Genomic DNA, 20,546 nt, shown 5'->3' with positions numbered 1-20,546 from the left:
CGCCGGCATGTGTGAGGCGGGCGAGGACTACGGGGACCCCGCGCCCGAGGGGCCGCCGCCGCGCCCGAGGTAAGAGCTGGGCGCCGCGCCCCCGAGTCCCGGCGGCCCCCGTGCGGCGCTCCCCAAGGGGGGCCCGCCCGCTCGCACCTCCAGCTCCGCAGCCGGGCGGCCCCTGGCGGGAGAGGAGGCGCCTCCCCGGCGCGCCCGCGCCCCGCGGAGCAGCTGCCCCGCCCCTCGCGCCCGCCCTTGGGGCTCCGGGGCGTCTGTGCCCCGGGACGGCCCCCCACCCTCAGAAGCCCCGGGCCCTAGTCTTCCTTCCCGCGCGGAGTTCGGACGAGACCGGCGCCCCCGCCCCGCGCCCCCGCCCCGCGCCCGCTCCCCCTCCCCGCCCGCGCCCCGCCCCGCTCCCCCTCCCCCCCCGCGCCCGCGCCCGCTCCCCCTCCCCGCCCCGCCCCCCCCCGCCCCGCCCCCCGCCCCGCGCCCGCGCCCCGCGCCCCCTCCCCGCGCCCGCTCCCCTCCCCGCCCCCCCGCCCCGCTCCCCCTCCCCGCGCCCCCGCCCCGCGCCCCCGCTCCCCTCCCCGCGCGCCCGCTCCCCCTCCCCCCCCCGCGCCCCCTCCCCGCCCCGCGCCCCGCGCCCCCTCCCCGCGCCCGCTCCCCTCCCCCCCCGCCCCGCTCCCCTCCCGCGCCCCCGCCCCGCGCCCCGCCCGCCCCCGCCCCCTCCCCGCCCGCGCCCCGCGCCCGCGCCCCTCCCCCTCCCCGCGCCCCCGCCCCGCCCCCGCCCCGCGGCCGCTCCCCCTCCCCGCCCCCGAGCCGCGGTGTGAGGTGCGGCCCGCCCGCCCCGTCTCCGCAGCCCTGGGCAGCGCTGTGTCAAGTGCAAGGAGGAGCTGCCGGTGGTGGTGATCCGCGCGGGAGACGCCTTCTGCAGGTGAGGCTCCCGCTGCCGCAGCGAGCCGCCTTGGCCAGGCCTGGGGGCCTTTGGGCACCAGCGGAGGCTTAACCCCCAGGGCTCTGGCGGGAGCCCGCTCTGCTCTGCCTGCGGCTGTGCGGCCGCCTGTGGGTCAGTATCTCCAGCGGGCTGCGGAGCCCCCGGGACAGCGCAGTGGGGTGCGCCCACCGGCACTCCGGTGGCACCCGCTTTGTGCAGCGGGTGCGTGTGTATCGAGCGGCCCGCTCACATGTTCAGATCGGCCTGCACGAGCCTTGGCTTCTGGCTTCTGAGACGTCTCAGGAGGGAAACTGAAGGACTGATGAGGCTCTTTTCCTGGCGTGCTTCTGTCCGTTTCTCGGGAGCCCCCTGACATGAGGCGTGGGCCTGCAGGATCCACACGTGAGGGAAGGAAGCCACAGCTTTCCTCACGCGGAGCTCTGAGAGTGTCTGTTGCACCTGTGCCTGGAGAGTCAGGCTGAGGAAAACAGGCTGCAGCTGCCGTGCGTGAGGCCAGCCTGGGCCCACAGTGCGTGCTCTGTGCTTGCCTGATCCCCTCAGAGGGGGAGGCTGACCTCCCTGTGGGAAGTTTTGATTTTCTAGATTTGGAGCCCATTCTCTCAGTTATTGTGAGAAGATTCACAGGGTAACCAGCCTGGTCTGGCCCAGAGGAGGGGCAGGTGGCTTCAGGAGCCTGGAGGTGCGGGAGGCCTGGGCAGGGCAGCTGCAGGGGCCTCTGTATGCTGGGCCTCACAGGCCTGACCTTCCCGGGTGTCGCTTCCAAATGTGGTTGGTCCTCTAGGGTCCCCGCAGGCCTGACCTCAGCGGGGAGGTGCTGCGCTGGGTCCCCGCTCAGAGGCGCCTGCTCAGTGTCGAGGTGGTTTGGGACACCGGTGTCTGAACCAGGGGAAGGAGGTTGGGGGCGCAGCCCCAGGCAGCGTCTCCATGTGGGTGCCGGGAGCCTCTCTCCAGCCTTTCGCACCTCGGTGGCTAAGTGATTCTGATGTTGGGCTCAGCCTGAGAACCTGTGACGTTGTGGGTCATGAACAGCTGCAAGTTCTGCGTGGGTTTGGGGAGGAGCCCCGGGCTCTGTCTGGAGGGCTCAGCGCAGTGGCGGCCGAGTCATGCCGGGAGGCACGAGCACACGCGCGCACCGCCCACCCACCCCTGTGCTCCTGTGTCTCGTCCCGCCAGCGGGGCTTCCCCAGTGCCCGCAGAGCCGGCCGTGCAGACCCCCGCAGTGATTCGCTCTGGAGCACTGGGGGCCCTGATGGGCCTCACGCGCGCCAGGAGACTCGACCTTGGCCAACGGCAGCTGTGAAGACCTCTGGGGCTGGCTCCTCTTGTCGCCCCCCCCCCCCCCCCCCCCCGCCATGGCCCAGCAGGGCCGCCCCTGGGCATCTGCCCCGCAGCCAGCCGAGGGCGGGTGGGTTCGCCTCGGTTCAGGCAGCTTGACGAGAACCCCGGAGCCCTGGGCATTGCGCCCACAGGTTTGCCAACACCCTGCGGGGAAAGTGTGCCCAGGGAGCCAGTAGCTCGGGCTCTTCTCTCGCGCTTCCTCCCGCGGCTGTGCCTGTGCCCGCGCCGCCCCTCCGTGCCGCTGCCCTCCCGTGCTTGGCCTCCAGGCCCCGCTGTGCCCACTCACTGGCCCAAAGCGGCTCCAGATGCCGCACGCCCGCACCCCCGAGCGCCTCTGCATCCAAGGCCGCGGGCGACGGCCATCGAGGCCAGCACCGGACCGCCGGCGTCCCTGGCCCGCGGCGTCTGTCCGGAGGACGCAGAAGTGCCCGTGCAGGAGGCTGCTCCACCGCCGGCCTCACGGAGGGTCCGTGGGCTGATGTCCCGGCTCGGCCCGCCCCCACCCCCCGTCCCTCCGCGCTCCCTCTGGCAGCCGCTCTCCTGGCCGAGCTCACGGAGTGTTTTACTGTCTGTGTGCGATTGTTTTCTGGGACTTCCTATTCTGCAGACGGGGGAACCACCCAAAACCTGCCTTTCCCTTTTTGACAGCTGTCGCTCAGCAGAAGCATGTCCGGGCGTCGCCGGGTGCCCTTCCTCACGGCCGCGCGGTGGGTGCGCGGGTTTGTCTTTCTCGCTTCCCAGGGGCGCCGGGGCTGGTTCCGTGCCCGGTTCCGTGCCCGGCCGCTGTCAGCAGGTCTGCCGCGCGCGCGGCGGCGGGTCTCTTCGGGCGGGTGTTATCGTGCTTTGGTCGGCCCCTGAAGCGTTGCTGGGCGCGCAGCATTTCCCTTGCTGCGTCCTCCGTACCCTTCTCCACAGGGGCTGCACTTGCTTGCCCTCCCACCGCCGCCACCAGAGCTGCTTTTTCCTCACAGCCTTGCGCGCGCTTGTTAGTTCACTTCTTTTTTCACACAGGCCGTTCTCCTGGGGGCTGGGGTGTGTGTGTGTCTGGCTTTGATCTGCGTTTCTCTTGCAGTGAGTGATGCTGATCAGACCTTCGTGTGTGTAGACCATCTGTCTTCTTTTTCAAAAAATACGCATATAAGAACGGGGGTGCAGGGCAGAGGTGCGGGGGGTGAGAGGACTCCCCAGAGACAGAGTGGGGAGCAGAACAGGCAGACTGACTGAAACCCACTGCTGAGGGGAGCAGCGGGGCGTCAGGAGAGTCTGCTGCGCCCTGTGGGTAGGCCACCGGCCGGGGATCGAACTCGTGCTGCAGCGCCTGGCGATGGCTTGATAACACCGCGTCTTTACGCTGTGTCCATAACCCCTGCGCCGCCGGGGAGGCCCTGAGGTTGTCGTTAGAGAAGTGTCTATTTAGGGCCTTTACCTGTTTTTTAAATTAGGTTATTTGCTTCTTTATTGCTGGGTTGCATAAGTACTCTGTAAATTTTGGAGATCCACCTTTTATCTGTATGTGTTATTATGCAAATGTTTCTTCTTATTCTGTAGGTTGCCTTTTTGGGTTTTTTATTTGTTTTTAAGGATTTCTTTTTGGAGCCTCCCCGGTGGCGCAGCAGGTTGAGCGCAGCACTGTGGAGCTGTCCGCAGCCTCTGTAGCGCGGCTTCGATTCCCGGCCGGCCAGGGAGATGCCCACATGGCGGGGCAGGCCTCTGCTGTCTCCCCGCTGCTCCCCTCAGCAGTGCCTTCGGTCCGTCTGCCTGTTCTGCTCCCCACTCTCTCACCCTCCCATGCCTCTGGCCTGTACCCCCATACTTGTATAAGTAAACTTTTTTTTGGCAGGGGAGAAGCCGGGGATTCGCGGGCAGCTTTTGCGCCACCGGGGAGGCCCAGTAAACTTTTTTTTAAAGATTTATTTTTATCCATCCATACAAGAGCTGAGATGCAGGCCAGGGGTGTGGGGATGAGAGGATTCACTAGAGACAAAGTGGGGAGCAGAACAGGCGGATCCACTGAGATCCACGGCTGAGGGGAGCAGCAAGGAGTCAGGAGAGGTCTGCCGCGCCCTGTGGGTCAGCTCCCCAGCAGGGGATCGATCTCAGGCCACAGTGGCTGGTGATAGCTTCATAGTGCTGAGACTTCAACCCCTGCGCCACCGGGGAGGCCTCCCTTTGTGGTTTTTTTGGTGATTTCTTTATTTTTGCTTCTGTTTCCCTTGTTGTTGGGGTTGTATCCCAAATGCACTGTTGTGGTGGGTGTGTCCCCCCAAATCTTTAATCCTTTGTGAGTGAACTTTCGTGCATGGTGTTAAATACGTGGCATTCTTCTTTGCATGTGGCGCTCCATGTTTCCCAGCGCCATTGAACGAAAAGGCTGTTTTTAACTCCACCGCGCGGTCGGGATTCCGTTGTCCGCAGCTAGCCGGCCATGTTTTTAGTGACTTTTCTCTGCGCTTTCAATTCTGTTGCCTTGGGCTGCTCTTCTGTTTGTGTTCCTTTGCCGCTGTCTGGCTCATTGTCGCTGTGTCATATCGTTTGAAGGGCGGAAGTGGACGCCTCCATTTTTCTTCTTTTCTCTCAAGATTGTTTTAGTTCTTTGGGGCCTTATGTGATTTCATATAAGTTTTTCAATTGTTCTGTTTCCTTAAAAAAAGAAGTTAGGGGGCCTCCCCGGGGGCGCAGCGGTTGAGCGCTGGGTTGTGAAGCTGCCCGCGTTCTCTGCGGCGCTGGTTCGATCCCCAGCTGCTCCCCGGCCACCGGAGGAGGGTCCCGCATAGCGCTCACTCCAAGGAACTCCAAGGAGAAAGCGCTAGTCATTTCTCACACCTGAGCACTGAGACCGGTCTCAGTCCTCCTCCCTCCCTCCCCTCTCTGCCTCCCAACCTTTCTGTCTTTGCCTCCGTGAACAAGCCAGAAAGACGCGTGTAAGAGTGGTACTTCTGGGCCTCCCCGGTGGTGCAGCAGTTGAGCGCTGGGTTGCGAAGCTGCCCGCAGCCTCTGCGGCGCCGGTTCGATCCCCGGCTGCTTCCCCGGCCACCGGTGAGGGTCCCACATGGCGCGCAGACCTCTCCTGCCGCCCGCCGCTCCCCTCAGCAGTGTGCTTCGGTCCTTCTGCCTGCTCCGCTCCCCGCTCTGGCTCTGGTGAATCCTCTCACCCTCCCGCGCTTCTGACTGTGCCCACTGCGTGTATAAGTAAATAAATAAATCTTTAAAAAGAAAGTCACTGGTATTTTGATAGGCATTGCATTGCATTGAATCTGTGAATTGCTTTGGGTAATATGGCCATTTTAGCAATATTAATTCTTTCCACACAGGAGCGCGGATAACGTCCCATTTCTTTGATTTACTTTAACAAAATTTAGCAAGTTTCCAATGTACAGGTCCTTCACCTCTTTTGTTAATTTTATTCCCAAGTATTTCTTTTTTTTTTAAAGATTTATTTATGCATACAAGAATTGGGGTGTAGGCCAGAGGTGGGGGAAGGTGAGAGAGTTCACGAGAGACAGAGCGGGGAGCAGAACAGGCAGACGGACTGAAAGGCCCTGCTGAGGGGAGCAGTGGGGAGACAGGGGAGAGAGGTCTGCTGCGCCCTGTGGGCAGCTCCCTGGCTGGGGGTCACACATGCCACTGCCGACTGCCTGATGGTGCTGAGACTCGCCCCTGCGCCCCCAGGGAGGCTCCCTCGTCACTTTTGACTGTGAGCTTGGGTGATGGTCACTGCGAGCCGTTTATGTTGCGTCGTTGGATTTTTAGCTGTTTTCTTTTTCTCTTGTTTCTTTTTCCTTTGCGGTGGGGTCCCGATGCCTGGGCCTGCTCCCCGGCACTGGGCGCTGCTGGTTCTGCCCCCCCCCCCCCCCCGCACCTGGGGCTGGGCCGCGCGCTCGTCCGCGGCTGAGGCGGTTCAGGTTTTCGTTCCCTGTGGAGAAGCCCCTCGAGCCGGACCCGGAAAGCGGGCTGGCGTGCCGGACTCGTCGCCTCCGCGCGTCTGGGGGACCCGCCCGGCCCCTCCGGGCTTCACGGACGGCCCCGCGGGCCGGGGAGTGCTCGGCTGAGAGGCCTTGGCGCTCAGCCCTGTTCTCCCCGCAGGGGCTGCTTCAAGGCCTTGTACACCCACAAGTTCCGGGCCGTGCTGGGCAAGAACCGCGCCATCTTCCCTGGTGAGAAGGTAGAGTGGGGCCCACCCTCGGTCCCTGGCTGGGTGGTGCAGCCGGGCGCAGAGGGGTGCTGCCAGCCTGCACCCGCAGCGCCCTCAGCACCCTCCTCCCCGCAGGTGCTCCTGGCCTGGTCCGGGGGCCCTTCGTCCAGTTCCATGGTCTGGCAGGTCTTCGAGGTGCGTCTCACACCCCTTTCTGGGCTGGGGAGGTGCTGGGGGCTCCACAGGGAGTGGGGTGGAGCGCGGTGCCCAGCTGCCTGTTGGCACTGCTGGAGGCCGGGTCTGCAGGGGCGGCTGCGCACCCTGGGGCCTGCCCGCTGTGGCGGCCCTGCCCGGGCCAGGGGTCTCTGGCGACCTCCACCCAGGTCCGTCACCCCCTCCAGGGCCTGAGTCGAGATTCTGCCAAAAGGTTGCGGTTTGTGCCCGGGGTCGTCCACGTGGACGGTACGTACAGCGTCTCCGCCTGGTCCCGCCCGCCCTGGGGCTGCCCGTCCATCTGTGCGACGGCAGGGGTGCCCGCCTGGCCGGGGAGGCCACCGTGCAGGCGATGGGGGCTGCACGCGGGGCTCCGGGGTCCTCGGTGCGGCTCAGCCGACCCCAGCTCCCGTCAGCCCCTCTGCTGTCTGCGGCTCTAGAGGGCGCGGCCTGCGGCCAGAGCCCCGAGGAGAGGGCGCAGACGCGCACCGCCACGCAGCGCATCCTGCAGCGCCTAGGCTTCCCCTGGCACGCGGTGGCCTTGGAGGAGGTGTGTGCGCCCCGTTTCCTGGCCCAAGGCTGCCCCGGGCTGCCCCACCCGCCTTTCCCAGCGCCTTTAGAAGTGGCCCAGGCCTCACCCTCCATCTCTGCCCCCAAAGGTGCTGGACTTGCCGCCGTCCGTGCTGCGCTGCTCTGCGCGGGAGCCGCCAGGGGCCCAGGGCGCCTACAAGGCAGCCGTGGACACGTTCCTGCAGCAGCAGCGCCGCGGGGGGACTGAGGCTGCGGGGGGCAGCCCCGCCCCGGCCCCAGAGGAGGAGCCGCAGAGCCCACCCCCCACCCATGACCCCCCGGCCGGGGCCCCCACGGCTGCCCAGACGCAGGCCCTGTCCAAGCTGTTCGGCTCCGTGAGGTCGTTGACGGCCAAGGAGGAGCTTCTGCAGACCCTGCGGTGAGCGCCCCACCGGCCTGGGCCTGCCACCCCCGCCCCCCTGGCCCCGGCATCCCCTCAGGTCTGAGCCTCGCCTGCTGTCCCTGCAGCACCCACTTGATCCTGCATGTGGCCCGGGCCCACGGCTACGCCAAGGTCATGACGGGGGAGAGCTGCACGCGCCTGGCCATCAAGCTCATGACCGGCCTGGCGCTGGGGCGAGGCGCCTTCCTGGCCTGGGACACGGTACGGCGCCCGCCGGGCCTTCCTGTGGTGTCTCCGGGGGCGGGTGCGGGCGCCGGGCCGAAGAGCGGCTGCTGAGGACCCGCCCGCAGGGCTTCTCGGACGAGCGGCACGGCGACGTGGTGGTGCTGCGGCCCATGCGCGAGCACACGCTCAAGGAGGTCGCCTTCCACAACCACCTGTTCAAGGTCCCCTCCGTCTTCACGCCCGCTGTCGACACCAGGGTGAGCCGAGGGGCGCGCGGCGGCTGGGCCGGGCCCTGGGGAGGAACCTGCAGGAGCCCAGGGCACCAGGCAGCTGGGACATCCTTGGGTGTGGACGCTGCACAGCTGGGCCCGGGCTCTTGGCTCTGGCGCCAGAGCAGCCCCCACCCCAGCCCGGGTGCTCTCCGCGCGCGGCCTCCAGCACCCCATCTGCTCGGCCTTAGGCCCCCGAGAAGGACAGCGTGCACCGGCTGGTGGAGGCCTTCGTGCTGCGGCTGCAGGCCCGGTTTCCCTCCACCGTCAGCACTGTGTACAGGTGCGTGCGGGGCGCGGGGGGGCACGCAACTGCCCTGCCCACTGCCCTGTGCTGGGCCAGGCCCTGATCATCGAGGCCTCTGCCTACCCCCCCGCCCCCCAGGACAAGTGAGAAGCTGCTCAAGGCCCCCAGGGACGCCCGTGCCCCTCTGGCCCCTGTGCCCTGCTGCCTGCTCTGCTCCTGCCCCTTGGACATCGACACCGCTGGTCCGTGCGGGTGCGGGGCGGGCGTGGGTGTGTGGCTCCCGGGCCCTCAGCCTTCAACACCACTGGTCTGTGCGGGCGCCGGGTGGGGTGGGTGGGCGGCTCCTGGGCCCTCACCCCTGTGCTTGCAGGCAGTGCCACGGCCTTTGGCGCCCAGGCTGCCCACCTCTCCCGGATGCAGGCGGAGGCGCCCGCAGCAACGTGTGCTTGTGCAGGGGCGGCCGGGCTCTGTGGGAGGTGAGTGCCTGCTGTCCCGCCCTGAGAGCTGCTGGCTGCCCCCTGGCTGCACCCACAAACCCAGTCCCCCCACCCAGTGCAGCTGTGATCCCACTGATCCCTCCACTCCGCACCCACAAGCCCACTCTCCCCTTGCAGGGAGGAGCCTGGCACCTGCCTCATGGAGCAGCTGTGCTACAGCTGTCGGGTCACCATGAAGGACGTGGTGAGTGGACACCCTCTCTGGGATGTCAGGCCCTGCCCACTGCCCCACCCCGTGCCTCACCCGCGCCCCCCCACTCTGTTGCAGCCCTCCCTGGAGCCCTTGCCACCCTACATCCTGGCCGAGGCCCAGCTCCGCAGCCAGGGGGAGGTGCCGCTCCTGGGGTGCCAGGAGAGCCTGCCTGCCGGGCCCTCCCCACCGTGCGCCTCTCCCGGGGCCGGGCCTGCGGGGCCTCCCTGCGCATGTCTCCTCGGCGACGGGCAGACGGAGCCGGACGTGGCGCGAGCTGAGGCCGCCCAGGGCCGGGGCTGCGGTGGGAAGTCAGGGACGGCACCCAGCTGATTCTCCGTTTGTATAAATAAAACGTTTTTAATTAGAAAATTCTACAGTACGTGTGGGGGAGGCCGGGCCCCGGGCCGCAGGCGGCGGAGGACAGCAGTCCTGGTCGGCCCGGGGGCCACGGCGTCCGGCAGCAGCATCGGCTCACGGGCGGGGGGGGGTCGGGGAGGGGGCGTCGGCCGCCAGCTCCTTCACCTTCACGCCCGCGGGCGCCCTACTCCTTCTCCCGCGTCCACTTGATCATGGTCTCGGGCGAGCGGTACAGGAAGATGAGCTTGGCGTACAGCTCCTCCTCCAGCTCCAGCTCCCGCGTCTCGCGCACCAGGAAGATGTCCTGGCACAGCTTGAGGATGCGGTCCACGCACGGCAGCTCCTCGAACATGATGGAGTGCGAGATCTCGCTGAAGAAGCCGCGCACGAACTTGCCGATGACCAGCACGATGGACACGTACAGCCCCATGATCCTGCGGGCGGGGTGGTGAGGGCTGGTCACCGGCCTGGCCCGGCCCCGCCCCGCCCCCCTCCGCTCTGCCCACACTCACCCGTAGCCGGCCAGGAAGCCCAGGCTGGGCGGGCTGACCTTGTCGCTGAAGATGACCATGGGCAGCAGGTTGCAGTCAGCCCGGCAGTCCTGCAGCTCGATGACCCACCACTCGAGGAAGCCGGTGGCCCCCGAGCCCACACGCTCCCTCCGCAGCTGGATGCGCACCCCCAGGTAGTCGGCCTCCTCATCTGGGCAGAGGGAACACGCGGGGGCTGCTGGGCCACGGCCGCCCCCCACCTCCAGTCCGTCTCGGCCCCCACCACCAGCCCCACTCACTGGGCTGCAGCTGCTTCACCGGGTTGGCTTCGGGCCCGTTGGGGGCGCGGATGTACTTGGGGAAGAGGTTGGGGATGACCCTGTGGGGGGCAGGGCGGTGGTCAGACCCGACCCCCTCTGCGGCCTGTGGGCCCCAGCCCTGGCCCCACTCACACTGACTGGTCCGAGGTGCCCTCGAGCAGACTGGCCAGTTGCCGCCGCTCGGTGCTGTTGGGGGCCAGGTCCAGCACGTGCTTCTCGTTGGTGTACTCCACGGTGCCGCCCTTGGCCAGGTCCCTGCAGCGGCCGGTGGGGTGAGCCTCGAAGGCGCCCGCTCGCGCCCCCCCCTCCCCCGGCCTGGGGCGCACCTCTGGAAGTTCCAGGTGAAGCGCAGGGTGATGTCGGCTGTGCCGTTGTACAGCTCGCGCTTCATCTGTGCCCGGCTGGGCGGGCTGATGCGCCACAGCGCCCCCGAGCTGCCCTCGATGTGGGCCGTGACGATGTCCTCGGGGCTGTACTGGCTGATGAACTGCATGGCCAGCTGGGGCCGGCGCGCCTCAGTGGGGACCTTGGCCCTGCCCCTCCCACCCCCCACCCCCCCATGGCCGGGGCTGGCGCGGCAGCTTACTGGGTTGGGGTCGAAGTGCTGGGACAGCGCGTCGTAGGCCGCCTGTGTGAAAGGCTGGATGGACGGCTGCTGGGCGCTCATGGTGAACAGGGGCTGTGGGGAGGGCTTGTGAGGGCAGCCCCTCGGTGTCGAGGGATGCAGGGCGGGGGGCGGCGGGGGGCCTTACCTCGTAGCCCCCCAGCTTGAGGGTGACGGTGACATCGATGGGCTGGTTGACCACGCCCACCACGGAGCGCACCAGGGACATGAAGAGCAGCGGGAACCAGATGATGGCCACCAGGAAGAGGATGATGAGGCCGCCCATGCCGTACTTGACAATCTTCTTTTTCTTCTGCCCCTTGGGCTGTGGGTATTTCTGGGGCAGAGGACGGGGAAGCCACTGAGCAGCGCCTACCACCATCCCTGCACCACCTTCCTGCCCCAGTGCCAGGACCCGCGGTCCCGCTGAGGATGGCAGCTGGGACATGTCCTCACGGGGCGGGCACAGCCCTTCAGCAGCGGCCCTGGCACCACCAGGCGCTCATGCCTGCCTCTCGCCACACAGCTGCGGCGCAAGCCCCCGGGCAAGTCCCCTCCTTGGGTTTCACGAGACTTAACACTGGCCCCCGCGCCAGACGTGTGTCCATCGGGATTTGGTGTCCAGGCCACCACGCAGCCTCGAGACCCATGTGGAACCAGGCATGGGCGCCAAGTGATGAGCACAGAAGGTGCCGCGTCACCGGCTTGAGGGTGCCGCGCCCACCAGGACGCCACAAGCTGCCCCTCCTGGGAGGCCAGGGGCAGAGGTTCCACCGGGTGTACCCGGGCTATGAGGCCGTGTCCACAGAAGCGCGACTGACAGACAAGCCCGCCATCCACCTGCCACACGGGGCCTGCCCAGCTGTGGACAGGAGCCCCTGGCACGGAGAAGCCCCAAGAACCCTGAGCGGAAGGCCAGGTCTACGCAGCTGCTCAAGGGCGAGGCCGGACCAGGCGGCCGTTGGGGAAGGCGCAGGTGTGGGTTGGGATATGGCTGCTCTGGGTCAGGGTTTCTTGGGGTGATAGGTGCCTGCACTAGGAAGCACCCACGGGTGCTTTCTCAGGTGTGAGGGATGTGGCAATAAAGCTGCTGAAAGACGCAAGCGCAGCTTGCATCTGGTGCTTCCTCCCGCCGCCCGCGCACCTTCTCCGTCTCGCGGCTGCACTTGATGATGAAGATGTTGGCGTAGATGTCCTCCACGCACATCCAGTTGGACAGGGACAGCGTGGTGTCCGTCCACACCCAGTCCATCACGGCCCGCAGCTCCACCAGGAAGGGCACCAGCCGGAACCTGCCCAGGTCAGCGGCCGTCAGGGGCCTGGGGGCATCCTTGCGCCTCGGCCCCACGGGCCCCACTTACCCCTGAAACAGGAAGAGGTTGAGGTGGTTGTACTTCTTGGTGAGGAAGTTGCCGAGGATGCGGGTGGGGTAGCCGCAGCGGATCTGGTAGGCGGACAGGGCGAAGTAGATGCACTTGACGAAGTACCACAGCTGGGCCACCGCGTTCTGGCTGAACATCCTGCGTGGAGAGCGGCCGGGTCAGCGCCTGCCCGGCCCACCAGAGGCCAAGCCCGCGCACCCACCGGACCCACCTCTCCGTGACGGCGGGCAGGATGAAGAACATCCAGAGGTGGATGGCCAGCACCAGCGCCACCTGGAAGGCCAGCTTGCCCAGCACGGTCTTGCGCAGGTAGAGGGCGCGGTCCACCACCATGGTGCTGAACTGGATCAGCAGCATGACGAGGAAGGCCTCGGGCACCTGGTCGTCCGACAGCGACGAGGTGATATCCGTGGCCGCCGAGTGCTTCTGTGGCCGCACGGGACAGCAGAGGTCAGGGAGCCGGGCCTCCTGGGCCCTGCACCCGGCGTCCCGCAGCCCAGCCCCCGCTCACCCCGAAGGCCCAGAAGCCAAAGATGATGATGATGAAGTCGACCACGTCGGCCAGGAACATGAGGGCGTAGACGTCGGTGGCCGCCCGGTACTGGGTGTGCAGGATGTCGTGGAAGAAACGCCGCAGGGGCCGGTACATGCCCTGGGCCCTGGGGGGCGGGACTCAGTGCCGGGCCCTGCCCCTGCCAGCCCGCCCCCCAGCCCCGCCCCTGCGCCAGGCCCTGCCCACTCACAAGGACAGGCAGAGCCTCTGCAGCTGCTGCCCGGCTGCCCGCACTCGGTCCCCGGGGCGTCGGTGCCTCTTCTCTGTCCCTGCGGCTTCCTCCTCGGACTCCTCAGCTTCTGTGGGGAGCAGCCGGCTCAGCCCTGGTCTCCTGAGGGCCTGCCTGTCACCAGCAGGGCCGGGGGGCCGGGGTGCCCTACCAGTTTCCGCCAGGCCTCTGGGGGTGCTGCTCTCCCGCCTCCTGAAGCGCAGGCTCGTGCGCGTCCTGCTCTGGATCTCGAGCTCCTCGGAGGGCCCGCCCCTCACGTCCGCCTGCACGCTGTGCTCGGGGGGGTCCGCCGCCGCCTCGGTCTCGGGTCCCAGCAGGGCCTCCAGCTCCTCAGCCCCTTGCTCCCCACCGTCCCTGCCGCGCGCCTTGGTGTCAGGCTCCTCCTCGTGGTCCCAGAGGCCGTAGCACTGCACGGAGGGGCAGCGGTCAGGCGGCGGGATGGCCGCCCCCCACCTCCCCGGACGGAGGTCCGCCCAGGCTCACCAGCAGCTGCGAGCGGTGGAAGAAGAGCGCCATGAGCTGCAGCAGGTCGTACTTGATGTAGCCATCCGTCTTCTCCAGGCCCAGGATGCGCGGCGGGAAGTAGGGCTTGTTCTCGTAGCGCCGCAGCACAGCCTGGCCGTTCCAGGGGAAGAAGCCGAACTGGAACAGGTACTTGGTGACCACAGTGACCTGCGGGGAAGGGTCTCAGCGGCCGCCCACCGGCCCGCGGCTGGCCTGCCACCCGCCCTCCGCCCCCCGCCCCACCTCGGTGAAGATGATGGCCGTCATCCAGAAGCGCTTGCTGGGCCGTGGGATGGACAGCATGGCCCAGAGGAAGACCAGCACGGGCAGCACCAGCGAGACGGCCGAGGCGGTGACCATGTGGTTCAGGATGATGATGAAGTAGCACAGCAGCTCGGAGTGCGCGGCCACGCACTGGTACACGGCCTGCAGCAGCCGCAGCGGCCGGCCCTGGCCCTCGGAGAAGCGCCGGGCCTCCTCCAGCTCCGGGATGTGCAGGCGCCTGCGGGGGGCCCGCTCAGCACCGTGCTGCAGCGGCCAGGACCCCCCCACACCCCCGCCCCGTCTCCGCCCACCTGTCCAGGAGCAGCTCGCTGGCCGTGCGGGTGCGGCGCACGCTGGCCGGCAGCTCCCGGGAGCCGCGCAGGGAGGGCCCCGGGACCGCCTCCTCGCTGCCGCTGCGGGTGCTGTAGCCCGTGCTCAGGGGGCTGCTGGTGTCCGTCACGCTGCTCAGCGGCTCCTCGGCGCCCAGCCCGCTGAGGGAGGGAGGCGGTCAGGGGGCGGCGGGGCGGGGTGGGGGAGCCTGGCAGCGGGGGCCGCACCTACCTCGACGTGAGGCTTGGCTCGTCGCGGGCCTCCGTCTCGCTGGCGTACAGCTGGTCCAGCACCTCGCTGCCCACCTCCTCGCCCTGCACGGCACGCCCAGCTCTCATGCCAAAGGGGCCCCGCGGGCCAGGCCCATCCCCCCAAAGAAGGCAGGAAGGGTGCACGGTGGAGAGGGGGCGGGCACGGGGGGGTGCTCACCCGCAGCAGCTTCTCGGCCAGCACGTAGCGCTCGGCGCGCAGCACGTCGCTGGTGGCCTGGTGGTGGCGCGTGAAGGTGTGCAGCCAGCGCGTGAGCCCGTCCACCAGCGCCTGGCCCAGCACCCACAGGAACTGCACAGTGCTCAGCACGCGCTGCATCACGTGGCTGCGGCCTGCAGAGGGGGGCGGGGGGTGCTAGAAGGGTGGCCTAGTGGCAGCGGGGGACCCCCCTCCCCAGGCTTTGGGGCCCACGCACCTGCTACCTCGTCCTGTGGCGCCTCTGCCTCCTGGCTGGGGCCTCCTCCTGGGAGTGGGAGTGGGTACAAGTCAGCGCCTGGGCCCCTGGGGTCCCCTCCAGAGCCCTGTGCGCGCCCACTCACCTGTGGGCAGCTGCCCTGCCTGCTCCTGCCGGGCCTGCTCCTCCCGCCGCTGCCTCAGCACGGTCTGGGCGTTGGTGACCCACGCCTGGTACGCCATCTGCTTGCCGGGGCTCGCGGTTAGCGTCTGCCCCCGGCCTCCTGCTGGACCTTCCCTCCCTCGGCGAGGGCAAGAAACAGCCCAGGGGGCGGGGCAATGCCCACAGCCCCGTGCCCGGCCCAGCAGCAGACGTGTCCGGCACGCGTGCAGCGCCCCCGGGAGAGGCCAGCCATCAGCGGGCGCTGCAGGGCCCGGCAGCAGGTGACCGCGCCCCGCACCGTGTGCGCTTGTCTCACTTGGTGCCCGGGGAGGCGCCGGGCCCAGCGGGCCACCTGGACTGCGGGAGGCAGCCCCTGCCCTGACCTGGAAGGCGCTCTGTGCCGACGGCCGCGGGTCCTCGGGCTGCACCTCCTCCTCCTCCTCGCTGTCAGACTCGAACAGGTAGTAGTCCCCAGAGTGGATGACTGCGGGCAGGGCGGGGCTGAGCGCCGGCCCCCCACCCCCGTCCACCCCCTCGGGGGCCTGGCTGTGCTGCCCTGCCCGGTCCCCCAGCACTGTGACCCCTGGGCCAGCCCCACAGCCACCCTCCCAGGTGCCAGAGGCAGGGCGGCGTCGCATGCAAAGGACACAGGCAGCGCGAGGAGACGAGACTGGACAAGAGGACGCGTGGGGACCACGGTCAGCAGGGCACGTGGGGTTCTGGCTCAGAAGAGGGCAGCGTCTGCTGTGGGGGCGCAGCCCGTCACGACAGGCCGGAGGCGGGGCAAGGAATATGTGCATGGGGGGGGGGGCAGCGGCTCCCTGAGGCAGTCAGCTGGGCCGGGTTGGGCCGTACCTGTGGCGTGGTCCAGCCAGGGCCGCCACCACTGTCTCGGGGGCGCGGGGGAGCCCCCCGGGCTGCTGGGCCCTGTGGAGGAGCGGTGAGCATGAGCAGCAGGGAGCGGGGCCGGGGAGGAGGGCGGGGCGCGGAGGGCCGTGTGCGGCAGGGCGGAAGGGCCGGCGGCCCCCACGGGCAGGCCACAGGCAGGCGCGGGCCGGCCACACGGGACAGACGACCACATGGCACGGGACAGGGCGGCGGCTGGCGACACCACGAGCACGGGTGGGGGAGCGTGTGGGCGAGCATGTGGCGGGCGGGGCTGCCAAAGCCCCACCCACACTCACCTGGCTCTTGGCGGGGGTCCTGGGGGCGGCCCTGGCCAGTCTGGCCCTGGCGGTGCTTCTCCTGCTTGGCCCGGATGCGCTCCATCCTGGGGGTGGTGGGGGGAGGCCGTGAGTGCTGGGCAGGCCGGGGAATCCTGGTGCCCACCCTGGGCGGCACCTACTGTCTCTTCAGCTGCGCCAGGGACTTCTCCTCCGCCCGGCGGTGCAGGTCGATGGTCTTGAGGTTGGCGGCGTTGTAGAGGGCGAAGCCCCTGCGGGTGGCATGGTGAGGCCCCAGCCTCTCTGCCCAGTTTGGGGTTCCCCGCTTCGGGCCAGCTGGGCCCAGCTGCCCACGTCCTCCCTGCTCAAGGGGGCCTCAGCCCTACCCACCACCCACCAGACTGTGGGGCCGGGAGGGCCGGGCCGCCCTGCGCTGCCATGGGCACCATCAGGGCTGCAGCGGCCACTCGGCTCCCAAGATGGGCCTGGGCTCTGCCGCTTGGGCTCCCCGTGGCGACGCCAACCTGGAGGCCTGCATGGCGGTGGCCTGCAGCTCCGCCCTGACGTGCAGGAAGTAGTAGCTGAGGAAGACGCGGCGCTGCAGCAGCAGGAACAGGAAGCAGACGCTGTCCCAGAGCACGCCCGCCTCCTCCACGGGCAGCAGGCAGTCCTGGTCCCTGCCCAGCATCTCCTTGGCTGCGGGCGGCACCGCAGGGGTCAGGCCCTGGCTCGGGCGCGCACTCGGTCCCGCCCACCCGCCCGGTCACTCACGGTCGTAGTAGCCTTTGACGGTGCACACGAGGCTGAAGAGCTGGATCACCCAGCAGAAGCTGCTCTGCATCTGCTCCACGAAGACGCAGGACAGGAGCTGGGGGGGAGGCGGGTCAGCCCAGGTGGGCGGGCAGGCGGAGGGCAGAGGGGTCGGCCTGGCGGGGGCTCACCGAGAGCAAGTTCTTGGAGACGATGACGGTGACGTTGTAGAGGATGAGGCAGTCCCAGAGCAGCAGGCGGGCGCGGGTGTCCCTCTGCAGCAGGGCGGTGCCGAAGAGCAGCAGGTAGAAGCAGGCCAGCAGGTAGCCGAGCCCGAAGACGCTGATGCGGGTGGCCCCCGTGACGAACACCACCACCAGCACCAGCCAGAAGAGGTAGCGGAAGACGGCCACCTTGAGCATGTCCAGGGAGGACCTGCCGGCCGCGGGGCGTCAGTGCGGGGCGTCACCGGAGCCCCAGCTCCCTCGGAGCAGGGACCTGCCGGGGTGGGGGGTCCCGCCGGCGCCCCCGCAGCCTGTGCTGGCGTGACCGTCCGCCCTGCCCGGCAGCAGCCTGCCCGGCCGACTCACCTGCAGTGGATGAAGTTGGGCACGGGGTTGGGCTCCCCCCGGGGCAGCTCCAGGTGGTCCGTGTTGACGCCGGCCATGCGCTGCCACTCCTCGGTGCGCTCGGCCGAGAAGACCTGCCACTGCTGCGAGGCGCAGAGCAGCAGCAGGAAGTCGCCTGCGGGCACAGGGTCCGCTGCCACCAACCGGCATCCCCCGCCCGCCCCGCCCCAGCAGCCGTGGGCAGCGCCGCCCGCCGTGCAGACCCGCTCAGCACGCCCGCCCCACACGCGTGCCCCCCGGACGCTGCTCTGCACCGCGGCGGGCGCCCCGGGAGGCAGGGCCGGCGGGGGCGCTGGCGGGCGGCCTGGACGAGCCCTGCCCTCGCTGGCCAGGCCGCACTCACTGATGAGGTTGGTGGAGTTGGGGCTCCGGAAGAAGTCGGGCAGGTACAGCCACTTGATGAGCGCCGAGTTCATGGGGATGGCCTGGCTCCAGCGCCACGGGTAGTCTGCGGGGGCGCGTGTCAGGGCAGGGCCCGGCATCCCCAGCGGCCGCGCCTACGTCCACTCGCGCACCCACCCCACGGCCCTTCAGCGTCCGAGGCCCGCCGGCCAGAGACCCCATGTCCTCAGACACGTGCCCCCGCGTGACTGCCCAGGACCTGGGTGTGGGCGGGGCCGAGTGGAGGCCTACAGGGAGGGAGATGGGCAGGCGGGGCCTTTCTGGTGGTGACCACTGACGGGGGGCAGGATGCAGAGCCCAGAAGGCACAGGACTGGGGGGGACAAGAGGAAGGCGCCCCCCGAGCCTTTACCCCAGAGGAAGGACCCTGTGCCCACCCCAACCCCAACCCCAGGCCCCACAGGACTCTGCTCAGCGGCTGAGAGGCGGAGGGCGTGGCCGGGCTGCCACAGTGCTCAGGGACTGCCCCAGATGCGCGGGCGTGGGAGCAAACACGGCGCCTCCGCCAGACCACAGGGGGCCCGGTTTTACTACAGCAAGCCCAGAAGCAGCCTGGATGGCCTGGGCACCTGGCTGCCCCGGCCCCGCCAGTCCAGTGCCCACCACGGTTTTCTGCCCCAGCCTCCAGGGGAAGGAACCGGGTGACAGTGGGAGCTGGCGGAGGCCATGGAAGGGTCCAGAGTGCGCCCTGAGGCAGCACCCCAGCAGACGCCCAGGGGAGGGCTGTGGGATGGGCTGGCGGGGCGGCGCGCCTCACCTATGCACAGGGCGGGGGGGATGCCCAGGCACAGCAGGTACTGGTACAGCAGGAAGAGCGTCAGGAAGAGGCAGTAGTTGGGCCAGAGGCGGGCGATGGCCGCGCGGCGCCGGCGCGTGAGGATGGCCACCAGCCAGCCGCCGTGGAGGATGACCATGAAGTTCATGCGCTGGCCGATCACGTTCACGGCCATCAGGAAGCAGATCTGGGGGTGACGGGGGGTGCAGTCGGACAGGGGCCAGGTGTGGGGGCCCGGGGACCCCTCACCCCCTGTGGGGACGGACGGCCTGACCCCGCACACACGGGAGACGGAGCTGTGCCGGGGCAGCAGGATGCACGGGAGCGGGGTGCTCGCCGGACCTCACCTCCAGCCCGAATTTGTAGAAGAAGAAGTTGATGAAGTACTTGAGGCAGCTGAGCAGGTCGCGGTCCAGCCGCTGGCGGGTGCCGTCGGCGCAGACGGCCTGCGCGGGCAGCGGGCCCAGCTGGTGCTGGCGGCGGTGGTGCTCTTGGCGCCGGTACACCATGGCCTCGAACACCAGCAGCAGCAGGATCTGCAGGTGGTTCTGCGGCAGGGCGGGCGGGGCGGTCAGGGCTGCCCGGCCCCGCCAGCCCCCCGCCGCCCTCCCCTGGCCCACTCACCTGGATGTAGCCCAGGTTCGGGAAGCCCTTCCGCACCCCAAACCAGTTGGCGGGATCGACGGGGCCGCGGTAGAGCAGGGACTGGCTGATCTCGGCCTTCTGCAGGTTGGTGCTGTTGGGGAAGGGCTGGGGGAGGGGCGGGCATCAGCGCTGGCACTGGGCGGGCGGGACACGGGCCCCTCGCCCCACCTCGGCTCTGGGTCCACCCCGACAGGGAAGGGGTCACGGAATGCGGCAAAGGGACCCCACAAAGGGGGTGGGGCTGCTCGGGGGCCTCCCCCTCCCCGCCAGGGTGGGGCTGCCTGGTGCCTCCCCAGGCCCTGGGCTGAGCGCAGGCCCGCGGGCAGGGACCCCCCTCTGCGGGCCGGGGGGCGCGGCACCTCCGTGCAGTTGCTGGCGTACTCCTGCGGCCGCACGACCTTGAGCTGGTACAGCATCTTGCACACGATGATGATGCAGGTCCACACGGTGGACAGGCAGGAGGCCATGGGCCGGAAGCGGGGGTAGGGCAGCGCGAAGGCCCAGAGCACCACCAGCAGCAGGTTCATCACCGACACCTGCGGGCGGCGCGGCGGGCTGGTGGCTGGACCCCGCAGCCGCCCCCCACCCCCTCCCGCTGCCACCCGTCCTGCCGCCAGCCCCGCGGGCCCGGCACGCACCTCCTTCAGGGCCACCCAGACGGTGTAGAGGGCCACCAGCTTGAGGACGTGCAGCTCCAGCAGGCGCCGCGCCAGCACCTGCACGCGGGTGAGCACGGCGGAGAAGCCGGCCGCCAGCTCCAGCAGGCGCTCGGCCACCAGGCCCCACTTGCTGGGCGCCGCTGCAGGGTGGGAGGGCGGCCGTGGGGTGAGGCGGCGTGCTCCCGGCCCGAGCCGCCCGCCCCGCAGCTCAGGCTTGGGGCTCAGAGGGCCTGAGCCCGGGGACACGGGGCGCCCTGCGGCTTACCTTCCGGGGCCCGCGTGGCCTGGGGGGGTCCAGGTGCCCCCTCCGCCGCCTCCTGCTGTAGCAGCGGGGTCCCGCTCACCCCGTCCTGCCTGGGACAGGGCCCCACAGCGTCACTTCCCCCCGCCAGGCCGGGCGCCCACACGGGACCGCCCTCCCCGGCTGGGAGCGGAGCGGGCGCCCACCTGGAGGCCCAGCGCGGCCGCTGGGCGCGGGGCGGGGGCACCCGGTCCAGGTCGGTGAGCCGCATGAAGGGCTGGTGGAAGTAGTGCAGCTGCAGGATGCAGGCGAGCAGGAAGAAGCCGGGGATGAGGATGCTGGAGAAGAGCTCGGACACGCTGAACTGCTCCAGGCCCAGGTCCTCCAGCCTGCGGGAGCCTCGGTCACCACCTGAGGCCCGCCGCCCGCCCGCCGGCCGCCCGCCCGCCG

The 20,546-nt window shown here is 69.3% G+C and overlaps 2 protein-coding genes across 3 annotated transcripts in view; one reads left to right on the top strand and one right to left on the bottom strand.

Moving 5' to 3' along the window:
• The first annotated feature begins 7 nt into the window (after positions 1–7).
• On the top strand, positions 8–9,406 carry CTU2 (cytosolic thiouridylase subunit 2). 2 transcript variants are annotated; one of them, XM_037515746.1, is made up of 14 exons: positions 8–69; positions 851–925; positions 6,368–6,446; positions 6,552–6,611; positions 6,818–6,878; positions 7,070–7,179; positions 7,289–7,578; positions 7,668–7,803; positions 7,893–8,024; positions 8,228–8,319; positions 8,422–8,525; positions 8,654–8,759; positions 8,898–8,964; positions 9,049–9,405. In XM_037515746.1, exons 1-14 carry the CDS (start codon positions 8–10, stop codon positions 9,301–9,303), a joined length of 1,629 nt encoding a protein of 542 aa, XP_037371643.1. In that variant the 3' UTR covers positions 9,304–9,405. The 2 variants fall into 2 exon arrangements, with proteins under 2 accessions (XP_037371643.1, XP_037371644.1); XM_037515747.2 differs by lacking the exons at positions 8–69; positions 851–925 and having other exon boundaries at positions 6,411–6,438; positions 9,049–9,406.
• A 25-nt stretch (positions 9,407–9,431) lies between these two features.
• Positions 9,432–20,546, bottom strand: part of PIEZO1 (piezo type mechanosensitive ion channel component 1) — a 31,022-nt gene continuing 19,907 nt past the window's right edge. The window contains exons 16-51 of the mRNA XM_054697616.1: positions 20,303–20,485; positions 20,114–20,209; positions 19,835–19,985; positions 19,556–19,732; positions 19,176–19,301; positions 18,899–19,099; positions 18,534–18,738; positions 17,719–17,823; positions 17,337–17,490; positions 16,938–17,181; positions 16,768–16,864; positions 16,521–16,692; positions 16,179–16,268; positions 16,018–16,103; positions 15,689–15,760; positions 15,217–15,317; positions 14,817–14,913; positions 14,693–14,740; positions 14,437–14,609; positions 14,239–14,321; positions 13,989–14,168; positions 13,657–13,915; positions 13,393–13,581; positions 13,061–13,316; positions 12,871–12,979; positions 12,639–12,786; positions 12,339–12,553; positions 12,107–12,265; positions 11,890–12,037; positions 10,894–11,082; positions 10,728–10,820; positions 10,468–10,640; positions 10,274–10,396; positions 10,121–10,200; positions 9,843–10,032; positions 9,432–9,764 (exon numbers count right to left, since the gene is read on the bottom strand). Of these exons, the coding sequence (XP_054553591.1) occupies positions 9,515–9,764; positions 9,843–10,032; positions 10,121–10,200; positions 10,274–10,396; positions 10,468–10,640; positions 10,728–10,820; positions 10,894–11,082; positions 11,890–12,037; positions 12,107–12,265; positions 12,339–12,553; positions 12,639–12,786; positions 12,871–12,979; positions 13,061–13,316; positions 13,393–13,581; positions 13,657–13,915; positions 13,989–14,168; positions 14,239–14,321; positions 14,437–14,609; positions 14,693–14,740; positions 14,817–14,913; positions 15,217–15,317; positions 15,689–15,760; positions 16,018–16,103; positions 16,179–16,268; positions 16,521–16,692; positions 16,768–16,864; positions 16,938–17,181; positions 17,337–17,490; positions 17,719–17,823; positions 18,534–18,738; positions 18,899–19,099; positions 19,176–19,301; positions 19,556–19,732; positions 19,835–19,985; positions 20,114–20,209; positions 20,303–20,485 (5,422 nt within the window). The 3' untranslated portion in view covers positions 9,432–9,514. The remainder of the gene's footprint in view (positions 9,765–9,842; positions 10,033–10,120; positions 10,201–10,273; positions 10,397–10,467; positions 10,641–10,727; positions 10,821–10,893; positions 11,083–11,889; positions 12,038–12,106; positions 12,266–12,338; positions 12,554–12,638; positions 12,787–12,870; positions 12,980–13,060; positions 13,317–13,392; positions 13,582–13,656; positions 13,916–13,988; positions 14,169–14,238; positions 14,322–14,436; positions 14,610–14,692; positions 14,741–14,816; positions 14,914–15,216; positions 15,318–15,688; positions 15,761–16,017; positions 16,104–16,178; positions 16,269–16,520; positions 16,693–16,767; positions 16,865–16,937; positions 17,182–17,336; positions 17,491–17,718; positions 17,824–18,533; positions 18,739–18,898; positions 19,100–19,175; positions 19,302–19,555; positions 19,733–19,834; positions 19,986–20,113; positions 20,210–20,302; positions 20,486–20,546) is intronic.

Source organism: Talpa occidentalis, unplaced genomic scaffold (genome assembly GCF_014898055.3).
Source record: "Talpa occidentalis isolate TD23 unplaced genomic scaffold, MPIMG_talOcc4v2.1 talOcc4.17, whole genome shotgun sequence".
Taxonomy (NCBI): Eukaryota; Metazoa; Chordata; class Mammalia; order Eulipotyphla; family Talpidae; genus Talpa; species Talpa occidentalis.
This window is presented reverse-complemented; position numbering and strand designations above follow the sequence as displayed.

Excerpts from the sequence above, each read along its gene's own strand:
- CTU2 (XM_037515746.1), top strand. The coding sequence starts at position 8 with ATGTGTGAGGCGGGCGAGGACTACGGGGACCCCGCGCCCGAGGGGCCG. Across the intron at positions 8,025-8,227 it reads CGCCCGCTGTCGACACCAGG|GCCCCCGAGAAGGACAGCGT; the intron begins GTGAGCCGAGGG and ends GCTCGGCCTTAG. Across the intron at positions 8,320-8,421 it reads ACCGTCAGCACTGTGTACAG|GACAAGTGAGAAGCTGCTCA; the intron begins GTGCGTGCGGGG and ends CCCGCCCCCCAG.